Here is a 21,718-nt window from a genome sequence, read left to right as displayed (position 1 = left end):
GTCCTCTAGGACCTTCACCTTCCCGAGAGCAATGACACACCACTTTACCCACGAACGCTATGGCCACAGTTGGACAAAGGTGGTTCTGTAATTTCTATATAGGAGGTGCTGGGGAAGCTGCCTCACTGGGAAGAATGGGTGCCTGAATTTGCATTTGCCTGACATGCAACACAAGATGAGAAAACCTCAAGCTAAAGTGTGAGGTGGGTGTCAATGAGATCTATGCAGGAGATAAGCCGACCTCTACCCCACTGACCCCTTCCTTTGGCTTTCTACGGAACACTCACCTAGAAACCCCCAGGCTCTGATAACTGACAATAATCTAAATCCTCAAAACATAACTCTTCTAAGACACTTCAATCTTCAAGTAAACCCCATCTCTCCTCTCAATTCCTCAACCACATCTACAACACTGTTGCTGGCTTCCATTTCGGTGAACCTCAAGCACATGGAGACACTTAGTCTACTCACTGGCCACACTTCTGGGAAGTCTCTGAAGGGATTTTCCTGCCAAAGGCCAACATGATCTGGCCTCTGTTACTTCTCTGACCTGTCTGTTCCGGCTTGCTCCCCTCCAGCCACATGGGTGTCCCGCTCCCTCTCAGGGCCGCTGCCCTGCCATCCCCTCTGCCTGGAATACCCTCCCCCAAACAGATGCCTGCCTCATTCTCTGGCTTCTTCCGGGTCTTTACCCCAATGCCACATCCTAGGGTACTGGCCACCCTAATTTAAACTTCACACACCCCAAACCAATCCTTAAAATAGTAAACCCCAGAAGTAAAAATAAAATCAATAACATATGAGAATATGGCCATCTCTGCAAATGCTTGCCCTGCAGGATAATAATCTGGCTGTCCTACATGCTGGCTGATTGGCCATCTGAACGTCCCTAGGCCCAGCTCAGAGCTTATGACAGATAGCTCTCATTGTGTCGTTACCGGAACTACACCGAATGGGAGAAAGCCAGGTTAGCTAGTGCCATGGACTGAATGCTGGTGTCCCTTCCAAAATGCATATGCTGAAGCCTCATCTCCAATATGATGGTATTTGATGATGAAGCCTTCGAGAGGTAATTAGATTGTGAGGGTGGAGCCCTGATGATGGGAATAGTGCCCTTATAAGAGAGATGATCTCTCTCCACTGCGTGAGGACACAACGAGAAGGCAGCCATTTGCAAACCGGAAAGTAGGCTCTCACCAGATATTGGATCTTCCAGCACCTTGATCTTGGACTTCGCAGTCTCCAGAAATAACTCTTTACTGTTTAAAGAGTATGTACCTGTTCTGTGATACATTTATTATAGCAGCCTGAGCTAAGACAGCTTGGTTTCTGACAGGCACACCTTGCTGTAGGGTATGTGTATTCTACCAGGAACTTCCAACTTTATCTCGAAGCATCGCCTTGCAGCTCACCAAGCCAACTGACCCTGCTATGGCAGCAACCCCCCACTCCCCTTCCTTGTCAAGACTCCCTATGTCCCTCTGTACGTGACATAGGCCAGGTTACATTTTTTCGCCAAATGAAGAGCAAACTGTCCCAACATCATTTATGTAACACCCCTGTTTCCTTTCAATTAAAAATTCCAATATTACTATAAACCAAATCTAAACATCTACATGACTGTGCTTCTAGATTCTCTATCAGAGAATGTTTTGCTATCTTCTAAGACAAATTTTTTTAGGACACAAATTATTCATCTCTTCTAAACTAAGTGTCTATCCTCCTGTAGTCTTTTATTGATAAGAACTTTAGAATCAGTCTGTCAATCTTCATTAAAAAAATCTCCTAGGAATTCTTTTTTTTTTTTTTACTTTATGTATTTTGAGAGAGAGGAAGAGAGAGAGAGAGAGAGAGAGAGAGAGAGAGAGAGAATGAGAAGGGGACGGGCAGAGAGAGAATCCCAAGAAGGCTCAGTACTGTTAGCGCAGAGCCCGATGTGGGTCTCAAACTCATGAACCATGAGATCATGACATGAGCAGAAACCAAGAGTCAGACACTTAACCGAACGAATCATTCAGGCACCCCAAAAATCTTCTAGAGATTCCGATGGCTGTTGCATTGAATTTACAGGTTGGTTTTGAATAAATGGTATATTTATATATTGAGTCTGGAAACACATCATGTCTCTCCATATAGTCTTATTTTATAAACTCCAAATAAGGTTTTATAGGTTTGGACACAGCCCCACAGTTAATTCTTTTATTTGTTGTTTCTTGGAGTACCTCCAAATCATTCCATCCATCATAGCTATGTTCTCCTGCATGGATATGTTTCCACTTTCTATCTTTCTGGAATCACTTTCTGAAATCGCTGGTCTGTTAATGACACTTTTTCTTATTTTTCATGCTATTGTGGATTCCGGAAGGAGAGGATATGTTGCTCGTTTGCGATCTTTTCTATCATATTGTGGAACTTGTTGCAGGACGAAATGTAGCCATATGTGCTCTATTTCTTGATCCCATGTCTTAGCTTTGTGTGGTGCATGTATGTGGAGGAGACAAGCAGTTTGGAAACAGCGCAACCAACCCATCAAGGACAACAGCTAGGGCGCAAGCTGGAGACTTAACATCACAAGTCATGTCTCCACAAAGAAGCTGAAGACTCTGATTTAGCTAATGGAGATAAAGTATCTAATGGAGATAAAGCACTCAAACAACATGGGTAATCTTCAATCTTAATAAGAACATCAGCATTTCATCAAAGGAAAGAAATCAAGGAGTCAACGCCCCAAATGTTGTGTTCCTTGCTTCTTTCATTGCTCTTTCCCCCTAACATTTTATTATAAAAATTTCAAATTTTACAGTGAATATCTGTACATGCTCTATGTAGAGTTTATCATTAACATTTTACTCCACTTGTATCACATAATTATCCATATACTCACTTCTCTATCCACTAATCCGATTTTTTATGCATTTCAAAATAAATTGCAGGGGCGCCTGGGTGGCGCAGTCGGTTAAGCGTCCGACTTCAGCCAGGTCACGATCTCGCGGTCCGTGAGTTTGAGCCCCGCGTCAGGCTCTGGGCTGATGGCTCGGAGCCTGGAGCCTGTTTCCGATTCTGTGTCTCCCTCTCTCTCTGCCCCTCCCCTGTTCATGCTCTGTCTCTCTCTGTCCCAAAAATAAATAAACATTGGAAAAAAAAATTTTTTTTTTTAAATTTAAAAAAAATAAATTGCAGATATCAGTTACTGTCCCCTACATCTTTAACATGCATACAATTAACTGCAGTTCAACGTTTAGTTTTTTTTCCTTTTGGTGTAAAATTTATATACAAGTGCAAAACTCTTAACTGTACATTCACTGAGTTATGATGAATGAATACATCTGTGAAACCCAAGTCCCTATCTAGATATAGGACACCACCATCACCTCAAAAAGTTCCCCACACCCCCTTCCACTCAACTGTCCCATCACCACCTCCCCAGAGTCAACCACGGTTCTGATTTTTCCCACTCCTGATTAGTTTTCCCTGTTCCAGAATTTCATTTAAATGACCCTGGAACTTTATGTATTCTTTTTTGTAAGTCTTCTTTCACTTGTGTTAAGTGTTAAAGTTCTTGCATTTTGTTGCATGAATCAACACTTTGTTGCTCACTATTGGTCACTGGTATTCCCGTGTATAAATATGGCAGTCTGTTCATCCATCTTACATAGACATCTAGCATAGACACCTAGGCTATTTCCAGGGTGAGGCTATTGTGCATACACCTGCCATACAAAAACTGCTTGTAAACATGTTTCCATTTCTCATGGACAAATGCCTACGAGTGGAATTTGTGAATCATGGCGCAGGTGTGTGTTTAGTTTTATTTTTAAAAACTGCCAGGCATTTTCCCATAGTGGTTGTACCATTTTTTACTCACGTCAACGATGAGTGAGAGGTAGGACTACTCCACACCCTCACCAAAACTGATGATCAGTCATTGTCATTTTAATTTGCATTTCTCAGATGACAAATGATATTAAGCCCTTTATTGTACACATATCGGCCATTTGCATGTCTACTTTTGTGAAGTGGCTATCCAAATCCAAAAATATTTTATTGAGTTGTCTTTTTATTATTGAGCTGTGGGTGTTCTTTATATATCCTGAATACCAACCATTTGTCATTTTTAGGTTTTGTGAATATTTTCCCCCATCTGTGGCTAGCCTATTTGTTTTCTAAATAGTGTGTTTTGTGAGCGAAGTTTTAAATTTTTGATGAAGTCTAATTTGTCAATTTTTCATGGTCATTGCTTTCTGTGACCTAAAAAAACTCGGCTCGTGTTCTGAATCACAAAGATAGTCCTCTATATTTTTCTCTAAACCACTGCAGTTTCCACTTTACTTTAGTCAGATCCGTATTGATTTAGCTTTTATGTATGATTTGAGGTAGTGATCAAGGTTTATTTTTTCCCATATAAATATTCAGTTATTCCAGAACCATTTGTAGAAAGGAATTTCTCCCCCACCCCCCCATCCCCACACTGGATTGCTTTGGTATTTTCATCAAAACCAAATGTCCATATTAGAGTGGTTCTGTTTCTATACCCCCTATTCTGTTACACTGATCTACTAACCTATTCTTATGTTGATATCACACTGTTGTGATTATTGTAACTTTACCTTTAGTCATTAAGTAAGATGATGCAACTCCTCTAACATTATTCTCCTTCTTCACAATGGCTTTATATATTCTAGGTCATTTATGTAACCATATAAACTTTAGAATCTGTTTGTCTGGGGTGCCTGGGTGGCTCAGTCAGTTAAGCATCAGACTTTTGATTTCAGCTCAGCTCATGATCTCACGGTTTGTTTGGGATTCTCTCTCTTTCTCTCAATCTCCCTCTGCCCCTCCCCCACTCTCTCCTGCTTGCTCTCTCTCAAAAATAAATAAATAAACATCTAAAGAAAACCTAGAATCTGCTTGTCACTTTCTACCAGAAAAAAAAAAAAAAAACCTGCATTCAAGCTGTAGATCAATTTAGGGAGATTGAGGTCTTAAAATGGTAGATTTTATGTTATATATGTTTTATCACAATAAAAAATTTAAGTCAATTATGCTAAGTATGTAACTTAAACAAGGCATTTCAGGTTTAAGTTGGAAAAAATTGCAATGAATGTAAACAAATTTCAATAATTTCATATGCAAAAGAAAAATGCTTTCACAGAACCACTGTGAAAAAAAGGACCACACTGATGTTTTCTGGAACAGCAAAATATAAAACAGAATATCTCTAAAAGACGAAAGAAGAAGAACAAAGTATTTTAAAGGACATTGAAGGACACATTTTAAAGACACATTAATCCTTCATCTGGAGAAAGGATTCTACCTACACATCCCAGTGCAATGCTTCTGCGACTTTAATGAGCAAAACTATCACCTGAGGGTCTTATAGAACACAGTCTTAAAAAGATCCTGGGATGTATGAAACCTGTGATTTGTAAGAAACTTATGACTTCTATTTTACTTATATTAACAGCAATAACAAATGGTATAACATGTGTGGAGTGGGAGAAAGATGATGGTGGGTCTTTCTAAGGACTTGGGGCCCCGGATCCATAAAAATGGGCATCTCATGAAAACAGCACCCCTTTAACAGTAACATTAACAAAACATCACTCGAAAAGCACACAGGACAGAGTGACAATATGGACCAAATTCACGAACATTGTACCTTCCTGTACCACACATTCCTCTTGGCTAATTTCTAGTGAACCCAACTGTCCTACAGAAGGGATGAAAAATCAGTGTTTCTTATTGTCAAAGGCAGACTCCATTAACTGATCACGATGTACTTCCTCACTGAGTCTAGATTCATAAAGTGTCTGAAAACAAGACTTAGGATCAGCGCCGAAGTTGCCACCTCTTTGCCCTCCCATCTCAGACTCTTTCTACCACAAGATGGAGAACATCCATGATGACAGTCGGGGATTCTCCTCTCTATTCAGGCAAAGATCTAAATGAAAAACCTAATCAGGAGAATCTGGGCAAACATGTCTCAGTCCATTTTCCCTACAATCCTTGAATGACATCCAGCTAACAAGGACTTTTGTAGACAAAAGTAATGTCTATGGAAAATACTAACGAATGCTCCTTTCCTACAGTGACATATCCACGTTGACCTAAATGGTGACTCACCTGACAATTAATGCAGACCCCTCCACCTGCATAGATGCCTTGGATATTCAAGCTTCCCCGCTGCCTCTCGACATCAGGATCATAGTAACAGTCGATGGCATGACCATGGCAGTTGCATGCTGAAAAAGCCATTCTCAGTTAATATTCCACCATTACTGTGAGACACTTAGTAAATTCCCCTAGATAGGATTACCACTCATTAAGCCACAAGTAAGTCTATTCTGGAACACGAGACTCTCGGTGGGAAATTTTAGGGATTTTTATACAAAGACTAATCTGTAACAATATGCAATGAACAGTTTCTTTCATCTGATATTGAGTGGGAGTGGCTTCTCTTAAAAAAAATAAAATAAAATGTATAATTACAACAAATGGAGATAAACCAAAATGCCAATTAAGCATCAGGCACAATGAGAATGTTACTTCTACCGCTATTACTACTACTAACAAGAACAACTGAGCTCTCAGTACACTGTGAAAAGTGTTTTACGTGCGATATCTCACTTAATTTACACAACAACTCTCAAAGGTAGGTACTATTATCCCCCAGCCCAAATGGGGAAGCTGAGGCTTAGAAAAGTTAAAGGGTGTCGCCAGTAAGTGGCAGAATCCTGACCTGTATTTGACTCCAAAAACTACTCTCTCAGCCAACACTCTAAGTCTGTCATCTCGGCACTGTTTATAGCAGCAATAAACTGGAAATAATCTTAATGTCTAATTGTAAGGAAATGGTAAGCAAACAACAGCATATTTGCTTGGCCGTCAGTTCTATGAAGGCAGAGACAGCTCAGGTTTTGTTTGCAACAGAGCATAGTCCCTGGCACATAGTGAATACTCAACAAACAGTTGTTGGATGCACTTGAATCCACAGAATGACAATATACGTGCCATCCAAAAGGATGTCAAAGAGTTTTTAATAATATGGGGAAATATCTACAAGCATCAAGTGAAAAAGAGCAGGATATAAAATTGTAGAAATAATTATGTAAATAATCTAATTTAATAATAAGACTAAAGTCTGTATGAACAAAACACTAAAATATATAACAAAGTATTAGAGTGGTTCTCTTTGGGGGCGCCTGGGTGGCACAGTTAGTTAAACGTCAGAGTTCAGCTCAGGTCATGATCGCGCGGTTCACGGGTTCAAACCCCGCGTGGGGCTCTGTGCTGACAGCTCAGAGCCTGGACCCTGCTTTGGATTCTGTGTCTCCCTCTCTCTCTGCCCCTCCCCTGCTCATGCTCTGTCTCTGTCTCTCTCTCTCTCTCAAAAATGAATAAACGTTAGAAAATTAAACAAAATAAGAGTGGCTCTCTTTGGGTAGCAAAATTATTAGCGATTCTACTTTTTAAAATAATAGTCCAAGTTATCTACAAGTAATGTATAATACTTCTAAAATTAGAAAATAGAATTTAAAACCAATTTAGGGTTTGCCAAGATGAAAAAGATCTAACATGAGTAAAATTCTTATTCTCTTCTCGAGAGACTATATATTCATTACATCCCACATAGATCAAATTTTCCAGGTCTTTCTAGCAATTTGTATATTTTAATCAAGTTCCCAGATAAATCTGTTATGGAAGAAAATTGAGTTAGAATTTCAAGTTACCCTGTTTGTAGCAGGCTGAGTACCTTCTTATTTTCATTTCTTCAGTGGTGCCATGATTTAAAAAAATTCAGGGCATTCATATTTACTACATTAGTTATTTCTCATGAATTATGTTTGTTTTGAAATACACTAATTCAAATGGAATTTAGAAAGCATCTAATGAATGGATCTTAAGAGGTCTGATTTCTAAATGCGGTTTTTTGTCATTGGTAATCACTTTGGCAAGTTTACACAGCTTAAAAATTAACGACGGGAAATTTTTAAATTTTCCTATGTGCTGGAGTTAAGCATGCCATTCATTCACTGAAGGATTCCTCTCATCTAGAAAACCAACCAGACTGCTCACGTTGGAGTTCACGTGATAACATTCATTCAGTCAAAATATCCTACACCAGTACTCAAAAGCACAGGGAGAAACAATTCCTGATCATTATCGTTCCCTCTTTCTGATCCCATTAACCAGGGGTGAGGAATGGGGAAGGCACTGGGAGGGAACCTGTTAGCTAAGACTCTAAATGAGAAGGGCCAACCCAGTAACACCCTGGCCCTGGACAGAGATGCACCTGGCATCCAGCTTGGGCAGCATCAACACTTTGCAACAATGTTAGAACCTCTCCAAGCGCTCTTGGAACTCCTCCATAAATATCCTTTTGAGCGTTTGCTAGCCGCAGAGATCACACCACTCTTCTCTCCTAACAGTTAAACATTTAGCCAAAAAAATATAAGGTACAGATGCTTTCTCTCCCCCCTACTTCAACAAACCTGGATCCAAATACCTTTTGATCATTCAAAACCATCAAATCCATCTTTAAATGCTAAAAATATACAGGAAAAAAAATAGGCCACAGTCTCCAAAGCCAATAAATAAAACTTACAAAAATGTTTTCAGCCACTGATATAAATACATGGCTTCCTAAGATGGGTTTAAGAGAGAATTTTTAGTTGGATGTCTTTGGGCTTGTTAAAACAGGTGTTTTATGGTTGTTGTTGTTGTTTTTGACTTTATATTACATCATAATTAAAAGCAGCCATTTTCGTCTTTTTTCCTTCCTTCTCTGGTCCCCTTCACCCTGCACCTGCCTCAATCCTGCTGCAGTATAGACACCGCTCCCTGCTTCCTGCTCTCAGTATAGACACCAATCTCACCACCTTCTCCTAACCCCTGTCTCAGAGTAGTTAGGATTCCTATCTAGTATTGCATCCTAAGAAATGGTAAGGGTTTATAATTTAATAGTGGCTACATCATATTTAAGACTGCTAAAAGGAGAGGCTGGCATTAAGTGAATGCTTAATGCATATTAGCAATTATTACTGCTTTATTTTTGTTCTCACGTTCCTATCTGAATTTGGAATGGGGAACTTTTACCTCCAGTCTGGGAGGCATTACCACAGGCCTGAGTCCCTAAGCCTGACATGACCCCACCCTCTTCATAAGCTCAGGGAGTGGGGGGATGGGGTGGAGGAGGATACTTAGCACCAGTCCTCACAGAGAAATGGGGGGAAAGCGTGGGCGGGGCCTTGCTTCCTGGTGCCCCTCCCCCAGCGCTCACCTTCGCACTCATTGCTCTGCTCCCACGTGGCGGGCCGCCAGCGCCTCTGATTGTACCGGCACAACAGCGATCACACGTCTTCCCACAGGTGTGGTGCTGGCATTCACACCGAAACCTGGCCATGCGGTGAAGCACATCTCAGTTATTCAAACGTTCTGATTAGGATCATTTGCTCCTGTGTGAACACCCGACCGTCATCGTGTTACCCAAGGTACCATTCACAGGATAATTAGGAGGACAACGGACGTTGCATGTATCACTTCAAATCCCCCTCTCACCCTGCTTATCATCTCTATCTTATAGATGGTGACACTGAGATGTGGAGATACCGAAACACTTGCAAAGGTCAAGTGATGGTAAATGGAGAGCCAGACTTCAAACCTAAGTTCGTCTGACTCCCACGTTCCAGGCTCTTTCTTCTGTACCACCTTAGGTAGCAGGCAATGAATGCAGGAGCAAGCAAGTGCGGAGTGTACTGGAATGTGTTGAGTATCACTTCTTCACAAAGATCCGGAGCAGCCCTGCGAGAAAGGTCTGCTCAGGTTTCTTGCTCTCAACCTGGGGTCACGCACGGAGATTCACCAAATCCAAGAGCCAGTTTCTAATAAGATCTCAGAAAACCTTGCTCCAAGAGGTGCCCCAGCTCCAACAAACACCTCCCTGCAGGGCCAAAAAACTGAGATTACTCAGCAAGGCAGAGGGGTAACAATCTAAAAATCTACATTCAAAGGATCAAACATGAGCCTTAAAATGTTTCCAAGTTAAAATGAAAACGTTGCCATGGCTTTCGAGTAGAACTCCAGGCTCTGTGTTCTCAGTCATCCGTGCTTGAAAAGAGGATTCAAACAGTCCTCACTGGGCCTGTGGGGATTCATTCTCTCAACTCTTCTGAGGGAAGGGAGGGGATAGCATATATTCAGTTACACTCGGAAAAGAAGGTTATCATCCCTCTCCCAGCCCGGCTGCCTGTGAAAGCAAATGGACACAGATTTCACTGACCGCACTTGCATCAGTGCTGAAATACAAATGGACTTTTAGTAGACAATTTCAGCTCACTGCCAATAAAGTATTTGCTTAAGCTGAACTGAAAGAATTTAAGGGAAGATTGCTTGAAGAACGTATATTCCAAATACTCTCATTGGAAGATAAACATTTTTTTCTACTCTCGCAGAAGGAGGAAAAAAGAATGGGTACTAGTCTGAATCGTATTGGTACCCACAAAAAATTGCTTCTTCTGATTCCTTCTCAGCCTAGGCTGATGGCTGATATAGAAAACTCATCCTTGCATCTGATAGAAGGATGTTATTGAAAATGTTGACCAGAGAATTGTCTTCATGATGACACCCCACCCCCCTCCCAGAGAAATGTCTTATCTGATTCTAGTGTCAACATTCTTCTCCTAAACAACTGATCACTTTTTAGGTTATCATCGTAGTGAGATAAGAAATTAGGCAGGTTTCCCCTTTTGAGTTGGCTGCTAGGAAGCTCAGAATTAAATTGGTGATCCACCCGCATTTCCATATGCCAAGGTCAGCATGGTATACACGCTTAATTCAAGCCTTCTTCTGTCTTTTCATGGGTTCTACTTGATTAGCAACTAACTTTGCTGGTTGTCCAGACCTTTGCTCCCTCCATTACATCATTACATCCCCTTAAATAGGTTGTAATATTTTTTCCTACCCATGGATGTGGATTTCCTCAGCATTTACATGGATAACCTGTCGGGCAGAAGCAAACCAGCAGGCAGGGGCAGGCTAGGCTGTTGTGCTGGTGTAACGTGAGGCAAGGGGAGACAGATTCTCTACTCACCTTGATTTCTTACTCTGCGCCACCCAGTACGGAACCCCTCCACACCTGCCAAGGTCAACACGCTTGGCAGCACTTCCAGGCAGGAAGCTCAGACTTTCTTCGATGACTTCAACTCCTCTCCCACATGGAGGGAGGCCATTTTGTCTGAGGCCCCAGGACATTAGACCGACCTCTTTTCTCCCCTCTCTCTCCAACTCGGGACTTCTCTGACTGCTAGTGTCTCAGGGCCATACCCTCCCGGAGGCTACATGTGGCAATGGATTAATCATTAATAAACAAGTGCTTGCCAGTTAAAGGCTGGTGAGTTGATGGATTCACGTTGTTGTGTCATCCCTGAAGGAGGGCTGACGACATTAGGGATTGCTGCTGGTCAGGAACAGGGCTCCATGCCACCCAAGATGGTAGCTGGCACCTGTCCCTGAACATGAAGCCTAATGTTGTACAAACCTCAATCTGATTAAAACTAAAACGTCTCTGGTAAATGCTGTTCATGGGGAATTGTAGATTCTAAACAAAACATTGAGAGAAAATTATTACTATATCTAGCATCCAATCATTTCCAGCCACAAAAGCATCCCTCTTGTATTGATAACATGAGTGTATCCAGTTGCTGAACACTTACTAGTTAATATCCATGCATCTTATTGTATGTAAAATAGGTCTCAATTAAAAACAAAATGGGTGCACCCATGTTCATAGCAGCATCCTTCACTGTAACCAAAAGGTGGAAGTCACCTAAATGTCCATCAACAGATGAATGGACAAGCTAAATATGCTATATACACAATGAAATATTATTCATCCTTTAAAAGGAAGGAAATTCGGACACATGTTACAACATGAATGAACCTTGAGGACATTACACTAAGTGAAAGAAACCAGTTGCAAAAAGACAAATAATGTGTGATTCCACGTATATGAAGTACCTAGAGTCATCAAGTTCATAAACACAGAAAAGGGAATGGGGGTTGCCAGGGGCTAGGGGAGGAAGGAACCCGGAGCTGTTGTTTAATAGGTATAGAGCTTTGGTTTTGCAAGATAAAGTGAGTTCTGGAGATTGTCTGCACAGTTAAGACAGTAAATGTTATATTCTGTGTGTTTTACCACAATGAAAAGAAAAGAAAAAAAACAAGGATTTAAAAACGTACATCCCCTGATCTCATTAGACCAGGGATGACAAACAAGTTTAATTTCTCTTGCTAACTCTAATCAATTATTCACGGATGCCTGGGGCACCACCTGGGTATGGGGGCCCGCATCCCAGAGCATCCAAAGAGCACTGTGATCGATTAGCCATGTCTGCCACGGGCTGGTTGGGGCACGTGGAAGCAAGTACAGGGCCAGAGGAGGGGAGAAATACACACACCATTTATTTGTTGACAGTGAAACATTCCTATGGAGGGCAAGGACTTAGAAATATTTAATGAGACGCAAACATCTACTGAAACAATGAGACATTCACAACAAGGCTAAAAAAAAATGTGTACAATGTACTTACAGTTTTTCAGGATTGTTTGCATTGCACTCTTCTGCATGGCCATTGCAAACACACCGCCCACCAATGCTGATGTCCTTTATGCTGTAATAATACTATATAACAGAAGACAGCAGCGACCATGTTACTAAGCAGCAACAAACTTTCCTCATCTGTAACTCACCCCTGTATTGACCTTCTTCCCTTTCATCGTGTATTCTTGAGCCTACCTTAACTCAAAAGGGAGCAGCATTTGGATGTAACTTTTCTTACAAAATAAACACACTTCTCAATCAAATATCCTAGCATATTGCTGAATTTGTGCACGTTTAAAAGTCCAAGGCTTTAAATGCACGGAGAGAAACTGCCTTGGAAAGTAAGCACGCCCTATTATAGCTTTCTGGAAAAGGATTAAGCGATTCCCAGGTCACTTTTTTATGTCAGTCTGGGTTTCATAAATCCAACACATCTATTTACCAAAACTAAATTTATAATATCAAAAATGTTGCACCTACTACATGCCGGCTTGGGGAAAGGAAAGAATATTGACAGCAATGGAGTAGATACAGTGTCGAGGCTGGCCGGGCCACCAGCAGCTGTGAATGCCTGGCTAGCTCAGGGTTAGCAAGAATGAAGGCAGCGTTCAAGCTCCAAAGGGCCAGACAGAGCAAGCTTCAGACTCCCCTGGGGATCAGCCCCTAGACCAGGCCACAGATCTGGGAGACCATGTCAGCGGCCAGGCACGCCTCCGGTATGCTGGAGACCTCCCTGCTGGCAACGACAGGTGGCACAATCTACCAGCTCCTTTCCTTCTCAGACTCAGCAGAAGCCGCACAGGCCCCAGCAAGGAATCTGTGGGGTGTAGAGTAATCTTTCTCATGAGGCCGTGCTGCCAGTGAGAAGACCTCGCTGTCAGCGAGGAAGTCTTTGAATTCACAAGGACGAGAGGACTTTTGTATCTTTGTGTTGCTGCTGTGGCCATCAGTCACCTTACAGCGCTCTATTCACTCCATGGAAGGGTTCTGTTCTGATTTCCACACTAACACCTGTTGAAGTATCTTGCTAAGCCTTACTAAGTCTGAAGATATTAACAATCCCTGTTGTTAATATGGATAAATTCAGTATTAAAGGGCTTTCTAGGACAGGTTAACACTAAGAGCTCTCATGCTGATCGTCATAGAAATTTCTCTCTACCCGTGTGTTAAGGGCAGCAAGCAGCAAGGGAGAGAAGCCCTCAGTCAGACTTCACCGCAGCAGCACACATGACAGAGTGTGATGTTCTGGTCTATTCTGTTCCTCCACTTCAAGAGGCAAACTAGATTGGCATGAGGGGTGTCCAGATTATATGTGATATGAGCCCCATAAAAACTTCCTTCACAGAGACGACTATGTTCACCTAAGTAAAAAATATACGTACCTATGAGTAACGGATCTTGCAACCTCCAAAAAGAGAATTAAAGGGAAAAGATGGTGAGGTCCATTTGTATCAAGGTTCCAAAGTATCTGGGGACTGGAAACCCAGTCTGGCTACAGTCTACCCAAAATCCCAGCTCTCCCCTTCATCCTCGGATCCAGTGTAGCCCCCACCTACAGCGGCTCAGAGAGAGCTAAGGGGGCACAAAATGCAGCTGGCAAGCCACCTACACCCAAGATGACCTCTCTTTCTAGAAAATGATCAAAACTGTAGCAAAACCTACTTATCTCTCTGCCTTCCTCTTCCAGCTCTCTGATATTACCTACACAAGAAGCCAAACTCTATAAGATACACTGTACATCTTCCATTCACCCTTCCGGGTCCACTCTCCAGGACCACCTTTTTCTTTCTGCCTTCTGCTCTGGGGCTGAACTTTATGGGCTACAACAAGGATCTCTTGCCCACTGGCTTCCTGTTGGGTTTGGCCAGTGGGAGGCACCAGCAGGAGATCAGAGGGTGGGAGAAGAGTGAGTTCAAGATATTTATTCTGCTGGCTCCTCTCTGCCCAGGACGCAGGGGTACCATCCTGACACTGAGAGCAACAGATGTCTACCCAATGCAGTAGACATCACTAGTGCTCACAATACCCGTCTCCTCCACTGTGGCTGGATTACATTACCCAGCCTCCCGCACATGGCGGGGGGGGGGGGGGGGGGGGCGCTACACCGCCAATTCCTGCCAATGGAGGTCACCAGTGTGGTCAGGAGCAGGTGGGTCTTCTCTATGCGCTCTCTTTCCTCATCTGCTGACCAGGTGCAGGGGATCTAGAGGTGGACTCTGAGGTCCTATAGGATGCCTGTACCTCTAGATAAAAAGAGTGTGCTTCCCTGAATGACTGCGTGGAGTCAATTCCACCTGCTGCCCACACTGGACTGTGACATGAACAAAAAATTAACCTTTATTTTGTTATGCCCCTGAGACTTGGGGATTATTTGTCAGAATAGCAGGCTAACACCTGAGGGGCTGTCATCTTTGACTTCGTCCTCTTCGAATAGAATGATTTTTCTTCAACAACTAAACTTCAAAGTTACATCTAGTATTTCATACAAGAACAACTCCTATGCCGACACCATTACTGGCTGTAAAGATTACTTGAAAGGCAGTTAATTTGATAAGCAAAAAAAAAGGTAACAGAAACTGTTCTGTAGGCACTTAGAAACACTACTCACCCGCCGAGTGACGGTTGGATCTCTCTGTGCTTTGGAAATGAGGTGTCCAAGAAGGGTGTTGGTTCGGAGAAAACACAGGCGGATGTTTGTAGCCTTTGTGAACTCCCTCAGGGTGTGAGAGAAAGTAAAATTTTTTGCACCTGGTCGGCCATTTATCAAGGACACCACAATCTAAAATAGTCACACGCAGAAGGGAAAAAAAAGTCCTCTCATGAAAATACAGCCACAAGTAACTAAAAATAACATTTTTTTTTTAGTTTGGTTTCTTTGAGCCATTAGAGTTTGTAGGTGGTCTTGAGTCTTGTTTACGTCTAAAAATATCATTGCTAGTTTTGTCTTTCCTTCCCACTTCCAGTTCCAAATTCTGGCTATCTCTCCTTAAAACCTGGGCTCTCAAAAATTGTTACCATTTCATTTTCAAACCCTTTGTTCTATCAGTGTAGTTATGGGGTGGTAATACTATGAAATGTTGAAAATATAAATATAATCTATAAATCTATAAATCTTAAAATCTATAAATATAAGAAAACAACTTTTGGTTGCATTGAAGAAACAAAGCTCAAGTTACCTAAAAGCCTAAATGAAGTTGAAGAAAGGAAGTCTCTGAATACAGAGTTGACTGTGGAAAGGACAAAAAGATCTATACAAAACCCAGGTTTGGTTTTAAGGCCTGAAGTGATGAAGTCCAAGTGCCAACAATAAGAGACAGGAACCACTCATCAGCCATTGGAAGATACTGGATAGAGTTGCTCAAGAAAGATCTCTCCACCTAAAACAGGGAGACTGGCATCCTTAAAGAAGCTCATCTGAGGGGCACCTGGGTGGTTCAGTTGGCTAAGCATCCTACTCTTGATTTCAGCTCAGGTCATGATCTCCTGGTTTGTGAGATCTAGCCCCGCATCAGGCTTCACGATAACGGATGACCATGCAGAGCCTGCTTGGGATTCTCTCTCCCTCTCTCTCTGCCCTTCCCCCACTCACAAGCATGTGCTTGCATCCACGCACATGCGCCCTCTCTCCCTCTCTCTCAAAATAAATAAACTTAAAAAAAAAAAAAAGTTCATTTGAAAACTCATTTCATGCTCAAGACGGCCTCACTTTCCAGGGAATTCTTCTCCAATTTTCCCCATTCTATTTTCCCATCTCCCATAACAATGGCCTAGCTGGCTTCACTAGGACCAAATGCAACTCCAAAGGGACAGCAATTCTTTTCTCCCCTATGGATGATTCTCACCCTGCCCAGAAGGACCAGGGATTCATGCTATCACCTACCCTTCATCTCCTCACTCTTACAGGGGATATTTATTTGTGAAGCAGTGGGAGGGGTCTTCACCTCAATCACCAGCAACCCACTTTTTCAACATTCCACCAGAAAAGACAGTTCAAGACCTGTGAGCCTTGAATCCAGAGTCCTGACTTCCAAAGAATTTGAGACCTCAAATAGAACTTCCAATGTCAATTATACCTCAATTTAAAAAAAAAAAAAAAAAAAAAAAAAAAAAAAAAGGAATTTCCAACCCAACTCATTCTGGGAGTCTGCAGTGTGAATTCTTTACTAGTTAGTTCCAAGTTCTGGTTTCCGTCGTGACCTATGTTAGATGTTGAAAGTGCAAGTTTCACAGTTATGGAAACTTTTATATCCTCATGTTCATTTCTGAGTCTTATCTCTCCCATCCTCCCGTACCGACTTACCTCACCATTTTCCAAAGGTACAATCCGGGAATATTCAGTAGTACAAAGTACATCATCATCTTGGCTGATAGCCATATTTGCATTCTGCCCAAATTGTTCCAAACAATCTACTTTAGAGTCTAGGAATAAAAGATTTTAACACTATAAAATAAAATATTATGATCTTATTGTAAATCTCTTAAGAAATCTTATGTATCCAGGGCGTCTAGGTGGCTGGGTTGGTGGAGCCTTTGACTCTTGATTTGGGCTCAGGTCATGATCTCACGGTTCGTGGGATCAAGCCCCATGTCGGGCTCTGTACTGACAGCATGGAGCCTGCTTGAGATTCTCTCTCTCTTCCTCTCTCTCGCTCTCAAAATAAATAAACATTTTTAAAAATAATAAAAAAAGTAAAGAAATCTTACGTTTTCTTAAGAAAATCCGTCAGAAGGAAAGAACAGAGAAACATTTAAGGTTTTTAGACAAAAGCTTAAACTAAAGTTTTTAATTCATGAAAGAAAATACCAAGCCATGTCAGGCCACTTACTTCCAACAGAAATGTGTGGAGATGTGGTTCTAACTCCTCACTCCTCATTAGGCAAGTTTACCCTCTAAGGAGCATTCATGGAAAGCCCAGTGACTTTGTAAGCAAAATTTCTATCCGCCTCAATTCATCATAGGGTTCAGAGACACTGACGCTCTTCATTAGTTGAAGATAACAGGGTCAGGTAAATAATGTGAGATGCAGGATCCATGAAGATGAAACTTAGTCCCTAATTCTACATAAAAGGAAAAGGACTGGAGCTATGGCCCAGTTACAGGTACACTGCTTCTTCCTGAACAGTGGTAAAAGGCTTATCATAAAAGGCATTTCAACCTCAGTTCTGCATGTGTATCCTTGGAATTAATGCATGCATGCTTGAGTAACAAGAATGTTCTGAGAGTAAACCAGAAAGTTAAAATTGACCCGTCCCTATTAGCCAAACTGAGAGACTAATTTTCTAGTTAAATCCAGTGTTGATCTGTTGCAAATAATTAAAGTCCCTCATAACATAGTCATAAGCAAGGTTACTTACGAGCAAAGTATTGCCAAGGTGAGTAGGTGCTTCCAAAGTCTACAGATCTTTCCAAGACCCAAAGATCAGGGCGAGGAGAATTTGCAAATTTGATTATAATATAGGCCACATGGAAAAGCTGATAAAGCAAAGGAGATACAGTTATTATACAACCTTGACCATCTCTATGTGATGCTGATCCAAGGAAACACATCGAGCCACCCCTCTCCCAAGATCCAGATCCTATTTATAACTGCCTACAGGGCAACTCTCAGTGCAGACTCTCAAGCTTATGGTGTTCAAAACCAAATCATCATTTTTCTTTCTCCACCAGATCTATACATGAATCTTTGTCACACCTTATTCATTTCATCCTTGATTTTTAACAAGGCTACACAGTATCTTAAAGCCTGTATCTTCGAAAAATCTTATATCAAGCAACAACCATCTTGTGCTAAGCTCTCCCAGGACCAAGAACCAACAGTACAGCCCAGAGTGTCTCCCAGGAGTGCCACGGCCCCTGGTTCCAGGTCTTGGAGAGCTCACAGCTGCAGAACTGAGAGCAAAGCAACTCTTTGGTAGAGTAATAGTACCTCCTTCCCCTGCATCATCTCCACTGTCTCCTTTTTTCTGGATTGTTCTCCCTCTTTTTGATTTTCTCGTTCATCCTCATTACTCTTTTGCCCATGGCCAGAACCATGCATAAGTATGGAAGAGACACGGGGAGACTTTGGTTCTTTCTTTGCCCTCCCCCTGATGAATCGCAACATGCCTCCCACGACGGACCTCAGGCATCCTTGCAAATCTACTCTTACCCTTCCCTGAAAACTTATATGGCTTATATGGCTTGGATTTTGAACCCTGAAAGTCTATGTATAAACACAGGTGTTAAATATGTTAACATGTCAATGAACAAGGATTATCTCTACCCCCCCCATGCTCTCCACCCCCCGCACTCCCTGACCCCAAGTAACAGAGCCAACAGTGACTCTCAGAAGAGGATTCCCCCACCTTATTAACTAGCCCAACAGAGCAATTTGAACAATGAGTGTGTCTAGTTAGAGAAAGAGGCAGTACTCAGACTTTGTGAGATCCTTTCATTTCTTAGGGACAAAATAAGGGTGTTTCCTCTTTATATTTTGTTACATACAATGATATGGTAAGAGTCACATATTTTAAAAAATTAAAAAGTCTAGGGGTGCCTGGGTGGTTCGGTTGGTTGAGCAGCTGACTTCAGCTCAGGTCATGATCTCACGGCTCGAAGGCTCATGAGTTCGAGCCCCACATCGGGCTCTGTGCTGACAGCTCAGAGCCTGAAGCCTGCTTCAGATTCTGTGTCTCCCTCTCTCTGCTCCTTCCCCACTAGTACTCTGCCTCCCTCCCTCTCTCTCTCTCTTTCTCTCTCTCAAAAATAAATCTTAAAAAAAAAAAAAAAGTCTTAGAACTAGCAGCTAGTTGTAAATGTTCCAAACCTGGTACTAGAAGCCAAAATCTTTGGGACAATGGTTTTCAAATTTCAGTCTCAGGACCCATGCACACTTCTTACAGTTATTGAGAACCTCTGAAAGCTTTTGTTTATATGGGTTATATCTCTTGGTAATGTACCCATATTAAATATAAAAGCAGAGAAAATTGAAAAATCTATTACCAATTCACTTAAAATAATAATAAACCCACTACATGTTAACATAAACACCATATTTTTATTAAAAAAATTACTACCTTTTCCAAAACTTAAAAACTGTACAGAGAGTAGTGGCTTCACTTTACATTTTTAAAGCCTCTTTAAATGTGTGCATTAATAGAAGACATTTGGATTCTCACACTGCTTCTGTATTGTTTTGATTGAAGTATTTAAAGAAAATCTGGCTTCACATAGATCTGTTATGGGAAAGGGGAGGATCTCAAAGCTTGTGGACCTCCTGAAAGGTCTTGGGGACCTCCTGAAAGGTCTTGGGGACCTCAAAGGGTTCCAAGCCACACTGTGAGAACCACTGCTCTTGGTCACAGAGATTACCCTTTGCCCTAAGAAGCCCCTTGGCTTATTCTCTGCAGAAGAAAGAATTGTCACACCAATGACTGAAAACCCTAAATTCAGCCAGTTCTGTCCCAGTCAAACACTTGTTCTTTGATCTTGAAAAAAAGCCGCTTCACTGGCTCAGATTAATGTTCCCAGATTATTTACTGATCCTTGGAAATAAATGATCCAACCTCATGGAGAAAAACTGATTAGGAATTGTAAGGTATTCTGAAAGCCATAATCTATTCTAAAGATAGAAATAATTTCCAAAAGACACGTACCATTATTACATAGTGAAGGAATTCAGAGGCAATCCCAGAACTCCAAGTTTGGAAAATCACTACAAATGTATTTCCCTGAAAACTATTTGCATATCTCTTAGACCACATCAAAGTAAGACCGCCTTTAGATATGAGTAAGATAGAATATAAAGGAAACATTTTTGGATACAGGAATCATTCAAAGCATTCTTAACCTCTTCCCTCAAAATTCCACAATCATAGCACACACACACACCACAAAGAACAACATACTTACTTAATAGTTTATGATCTAACAGTTACTATGTTCCAGGTACTACGTGAGACACCTCACAAACATTCTCTCTCAAGAAGTTAAGTAACATGTCCAAGTAGTCTAGGCTTAAAATCCTGAGCCTATGTGTATTCTACTCACTGACCATTAGCTAAGCCATAGAACCTAAGAGGTACTTAATAGTTGACCTGTTTCATCCTAGGGGGAGTAAATTATCAGAAAACTTCCAAATACCATTATTTGCAATCACCCTAAGATTCCATTATAGGGAATCTGGAGATGGGGATCCCCATCTGGAGATGGGGAGCTATGTTATAATACATCTCGAGGATTGTTTGAGTGCATTGGTTTTTCCAAAGCTGCACTTTCTGCTACTGAAAACTCCAAATAAATAGAACAGTCTCGGTGGCTCAGAAGGGATACTCTTTTTGTTTCACTTCATCCTGCTCCAAGGTAATGTCTCCTTTCTTTCTGGATTGTTCTCCCTCTTTCTGATTTGGATTTCATTGGATTGGATTTGACCTGGATTGTGCTCCCTCTGAAGCAAGCACAGCAGTAAAAAATTCCAAATCCAGGAGCCAGTGCAGACATACCTCAGTGTGCTTCCCCCCACCACCTGCCAACCTTTGGAAGCCTGCCACCCGGTCTAATTTAATAAGCCTACTGATCCTACCAACTCGTCTTCCAGTGCCCATGGGTTGGGACATCCCTTCCATTTTCATCTTAGGAACTGGTTTCTGAGGTTCCTCAACGCATGTTTAAGTGCCCCGACTGTTGCTAGGGTGCACTTTGTTTCTTCTGACCCCATCTGCATGACCAGACCCTATGGTTTCTCTATCACCACCACTGCTGTGTAACCTGCAGTCAATTCTCGCTGAGAACTCCAGCTCTGCAGCAAATGTCCTCTGAGATTCAAAATGTCACTGCAAGGCAAAGTGAGTGGTCCCCAAAGTGGGTTTGCAGCTCGATTCATTCAAGTCAAGCCAACAGGCATGAATTTATTTTTTTTTTACTTGATGATTTAAAATCACGTGCCTTTTAAATGGCTCCTTCCAGGGGTGCCTGGCTGGCTCAGTTGGTTAAGCGTCCAACTTCAGCTGAGGTCATGATCTCACAGCTTGTGAGTTCGAGCTCCACATCAGGCTCTGTGCGAACAGCTCAGAGCCTGGAGCCTGCCTCAGATGCTGTGTCGCCCTCTCTCTCTGTTCCTACCCCGCTCACACTGTCTCTCT

The 21,718-nt window shown here is 41.9% G+C and overlaps 1 protein-coding gene across 1 annotated transcript in view; it reads right to left on the bottom strand.

Annotated features, from left to right (window-relative positions):
- LAMA3 (laminin subunit alpha 3) overlaps nt 1-21,718 on the bottom strand; it is a 267,946-nt gene that overhangs the window by 181,934 nt on the left and 64,294 nt on the right. The window contains 7 exon segments of the mRNA XM_043558464.1: nt 6,124-6,242; nt 9,281-9,337; nt 9,340-9,395; nt 12,588-12,679; nt 15,207-15,377; nt 16,899-17,017; nt 17,954-18,071. Of these exon segments, the coding sequence (XP_043414399.1) occupies nt 6,124-6,242; nt 9,281-9,337; nt 9,340-9,395; nt 12,588-12,679; nt 15,207-15,377; nt 16,899-17,017; nt 17,954-18,071 (732 nt within the window).

This window comes from Prionailurus bengalensis, chromosome D3 (genome assembly GCF_016509475.1).
Source record: "Prionailurus bengalensis isolate Pbe53 chromosome D3, Fcat_Pben_1.1_paternal_pri, whole genome shotgun sequence".
In the NCBI taxonomy this organism is placed as follows: Eukaryota; Metazoa; Chordata; class Mammalia; order Carnivora; family Felidae; genus Prionailurus; species Prionailurus bengalensis.
Note: the sequence above shows the minus strand (reverse complement) of the source record. Positions and strands in the feature narration are given on the sequence as shown.